The sequence below is a fragment of the Mesoplodon densirostris genome, chromosome 17 (assembly GCF_025265405.1).
Source record: "Mesoplodon densirostris isolate mMesDen1 chromosome 17, mMesDen1 primary haplotype, whole genome shotgun sequence".
Taxonomy (NCBI): Eukaryota; Metazoa; Chordata; class Mammalia; order Artiodactyla; family Ziphiidae; genus Mesoplodon; species Mesoplodon densirostris.
Genome location: NC_082677.1, coordinates 34276885 through 34281419, shown reverse-complemented (window position 1 = coordinate 34281419; position 4535 = coordinate 34276885). Strand labels below are relative to the sequence as shown.

Sequence of the window (4535 nt, the reverse complement as noted above, 5' to 3'; positions counted from 1 at the left end):
ATCAGATATAAATGCAGGCTTATTAATTTAGTCTAATTCTCCCTCTCACGCTCTCAACCTGTGGACTTGGGTCCTGACTGGTGCTGCGAGGAGGGAGGACGGTGGGCAAGCGCCCCGGAGTCCGACCGGGTGGCGCCTAGTCGCCGTCTTCAGAGGCAAGTCCCCGCTCCGGCTCCTCCGGCGGGGTCTGGACTTAACCCAGGTTCAGGACAGGAAACCATGACCGTGCCTCGGTACCCCCTCGCCTTTCTGCCCCCCTTGAGATGCTGTTCTTAACTGACGAGCCAGTGACTATTGGCTGAAGTTCCCCAGCGATTTGCATGCACAGAGAGGGAGTGTCTTCTGCCGCCTCCCCGTCAGGAGCGCGCCGACTGCAGCCTCCTAGGGAATGCGCAGCCGAGGGGATGCGCGCAGCTCGCGGGCCCTGCCAGTGAGCTGGCGCCCGGCGACCTGGCACCCGCGCCTGGATATGGGGCGTCTAAGTCGTTCCAGGAGCAGCACCAGCCACAGAAACCTACTGGTAAGTGTAGGGGTCCACGAGCCTCGCGGCTCCGACAAGTTGCAGTACTGTGGGGCAGTTCCCACTCCTTGATAGTTTCTCAAACCCTTTACATTAATCCAAACTTCCCAGGAAGGTTGGGTGGAGGGAAAGGGAGTTTGGGATAATGTGTCTGCATTTTAGCAAGGGATAGGCAAGTCCTTGGGTCGTGAGAAGTTTCTGAAGCAGAAATGTAGGCAGATGAGGTGGAGGAGGCTGGGGTGTGCTTAATTGGCTTTGAGATAAAGGGGTTCGTAGATTGTTTCCTGCGGCCAGCATCTGGCTGTTACTGTCTACTGCAATTGACAAATTGTTTTTGCATAATCATTTCCCACATTTACTTCTCTTTCCCTAAGGGAGGGGGATTAGTGAGAGCTTGTTAGGGGGTGGAAATACAGATCCTTTCGATTTGATTTTAGATACGTATTAAAATGAAAAGCCATTCTTCCGACCTAAAGCGTTTATTTGGTGGGGTAGGGAGTCCGAGGGGGTAGAATTCCTATATTATTATTATTATTATTATTATTATTATTATTATTATTATTATTATTATTATTATTATTATTATCGTTACCGGTCTCATAGCAAAGGATGTAACACATTTCGCATTTCGGGGATCTTAGTGGTAGAAACATTTCAATGGAAAATAAAGTGCCCACCTCTCGGGCCTCTCCACTACCAGCCCCCTCCCTCCGCATGACCTACCCTGGTGGTTTCTCTGTCGCGTTGCGCAGTCCTCTCCGCTCCGACATGAACTTCCAGGGATGACTTATGGTTTGGGATTCCGAATATTAACTGAGTGAGGTGGTGATGGGGAGCCGGGCAGGGGCGGGGGTGTGTGGGGGAGATGTAAAAAGTAAAGAGAAAAATTAAGTTTTGGAGACAATGTTGCCCTATAGATCTCTCCTTTACAGCAAGTTTCCTCTTCACCCCGTTCTGACTGGAGCGTTTGCCTTTGGGAATGGGGATGGAGCCAGAATGACCCCAGGGCAATCGTTCTGACTCCAAGCTCTGTGTTTTCCGCATGTGTGTAATAAGCCTTCTCTCCACCCCCCACGTTCAGCATCTGCTTCTGTTTTTCCTCTTCGTGGGACCCTTCAACTGCCTGGCGAGTTACAGCCGGGCCACGGAGCTTCTGTACAGCCTGAACGAGGGACTGCCGGCGGGGGTGCTCATCGGCAGCCTGGCCGAGGACCTGCGGCTGGTGCACGGAGCAGGGAGGCAGGACCCGCAGTCGCAGCCCCCGGAGCACAGCGGCGCGGAGCGGAACCCTCTTCTCTCCTTCAGCCTGGCCTCCCAGGGACTGAGTGACCAGTACGTGACCCTAGACAACCGCTCCGGGGAGCTGCACACTTCTGCCCAGGAGATCGACAGGGAGGCCCTGTGTCTTGAAGGAGGTGGAGGGGCTGCCTGGGGGGGTAGCATTTCCATCTCCTCTTCGCCTTCCGTTGACTCTTGTCTTTTGCTTCTGGATGTACTGGTCCTGCCTCAGGAATACTTTAGGTTTGTGAAGGTGAAAATCGCTATCCGGGACATCAATGACAATGCCCCACAGTTCCCTGTTTCCGAAATATCGGTATGGGTCCCAGAAAATACACCTGTAAGCACCCGGCTGGCCATAGAGCATCCTGCCATGGACCGAGATATAGGCACTAACGGAGTTCAGACCTACCGCTTGCTGGACTACCATCGTATGTTCACCTTGGACGTGGAGGAGAATGAGAATGGGGAGCGAACCCCCTACCTAATTGTCATGGGGCTGTTGGACAGGGAGACCCAGGACCAGTATGTGAGCATCATCATAGCTGAGGATGGTGGGTCTCCACCACTGTTGGGCAGTGCCACCCTCACCATTGGCATAAGTGACATTAATGACAATTGCCCTCTCTTCACAGACTCACAAGTCAATGTCACTGTGTATGGGAATGCTACAGTGGGCACACCGATTGCAGCTGTCCAGGCTGTGGACATAGACTTGGGAAACAATGCTCAGATCACCTACTCTTACAGCCAGAAAGTTCCACAAGCATCCAAGGATTTATTCCATCTGGATGAAAATACTGGAGTCATTAAACTTTTCAGTAAGATTGGGGGAAGTGTTCTGCAAACGCACAAGCTCACCATTCTTGCTAATGGGCCGGGCTGCATCCCTGCTGTGATAACTGCCCTGGTGACCATTATCAAAGTCATTTTCAGACCACCTGAAATTGTCCCTCGTTATATAGCGAATGAGATAGATGGTATTGTTTACCTGAAAGAACTGGAACCTGTTAACACTCCAATTGCCTTTTTCACCATAAGAGATCCAGAAGGTAAATACAAGGTGAACTGCTACTTGGATGGTGAAGGACCATTTAGGTTATCACCCTACAAACCATACAGTAATGAATATCTGCTAGAAACCACAAAACCTATGGATTATGAGCTACAGCAGTTCTATGAAATAGCTGTGGTAGCCTGGAACTCTGAGGGATTTCATGTCAAAAAAATGATTAAAGTGCAACTTTTAGATGACAATGATAATGCTCCTATTTTCCTTCAACCCTTGGTGGAAGTAACCATTGAAGAAAACAACTCACCCAATGCCTTTTTGACTAAGCTAGATGCTACAGATGCTGACAGTGGAGAGAGGGGACAAGTTTCATATTTTCTGGGACCTGATGCTCCATCACACTTTTCCTTAGATAGTGTCACAGGGGTTCTGACAGTTTCTACTCAGCTGGATCGAGAAGAGAAAGAAAAGTACAAGTACACAGTCAGAGCTGTTGACTCTGGGAAGCCACCCAAAGAATCAGTAGCCACCGTGGCTATCACAGTGTTGGATAAAAATGACAACAGTCCTAGGTTCATCAACAAGGACTTCAGCTTCTTTGTGCCAGAAAACTTTCCAGGATATGGTGAAATTGGAATAATTAGTGTAACAGATGCTGATGCTGGGCAAAATGGATGGGTTGCCCTCTCCGTGGTGAACCAGAGTGATATTTTTGTCATAGACACAGGAAAGGGCATGCTGAGAGCCAAAGTCTCTTTGGACAGAGAGCAGCAAAGCTCCTATACTTTGTGGGTTGAAGCTGTTGATGGAGGTGAGCCTCCCCTCTCCTCTACCACAAAAATCACAATTCTCCTTCTAGATATCAACGACAACCCACCTCTTGTTTTATTTCCTCAATCTAACATGTCTTACCTGTTAGTATTACCTTCTACTCTCCCTGGCTCCCCAGTTACAGAGGTCTATGCAGTTGACAAAGACACAGGCATGAATGCTGTCATAGCTTACAGCATCATAGGGAGAAGAGGTCCTAGGCCTGAGTCATTTAGGATTGACTCTAAAACTGGCAACATTACTTTGGAGGAGGCATTGCTGCAGACAGATTATGGGCTCCATCGTTTACTGGTGAAAGTGAGTGATCATGGTTATCCCGAACCTCTCCATTCCACGGTCATGGTGAACCTATTTGTCAATGACACTGTCAGTAATGAAAGCTACATTGAGAGTCTTTTAAGAAAGGAACCAGAAATTAACATAGAGGAGAAAGAACCACAGTTCTCAATAGAACCGACTCATAGGAAAGTTGAGCCTGTGTCTTGTATGCCCACCTTAGTAGCGCTGTCTGTAATAAGCTTGGGTTCTATCACTCTCGTAACAGGGATGGGCATATACATCTGTCTGAGAGGGAAAAGGCATCACAGGGAGGATGAAAATTTGGAAGTACAAATTCCATTAAAAGGAAAAATTGACTTGCATATGAGAGAGAGGAAACCAATGGATATTTCTAATATTTGATTTTTTTGTTGTTGTTGTGGAGTAACAGAGATATTTTAACTGACTTTGGAGAGTCTTCACCACCCAAAGAGTGTTGGACATCTAATTTATAACTTGTACTGTATTGTAAATAGCTGTTTACAAGTTTTTTAATTGAAAATCAGATGTTATAAAATGGGTACAGCATTTTTTAATAAAAATTGGTACTAACAGCTATGGAACTGTTATAAAAAA

At 47.8% G+C, this 4535-nt stretch overlaps 1 protein-coding gene across 1 annotated transcript; it reads left to right on the top strand.

Annotated features, from left to right (window-relative positions):
- The first annotated feature begins 388 nt into the window (after window positions 1–388).
- PCDH20 (protocadherin 20) lies at window positions 389–4322 on the top strand. The gene is made up of 2 exons (XM_060080176.1): window positions 389–520; window positions 1602–4322. The coding sequence occupies exons 1-2, from the start codon at window positions 389–391 to the stop codon at window positions 4320–4322; spliced, it is 2853 nt and encodes a 950-aa protein (XP_059936159.1).
- The last annotated feature ends 213 nt before the right edge of the window (window positions 4323–4535 follow it).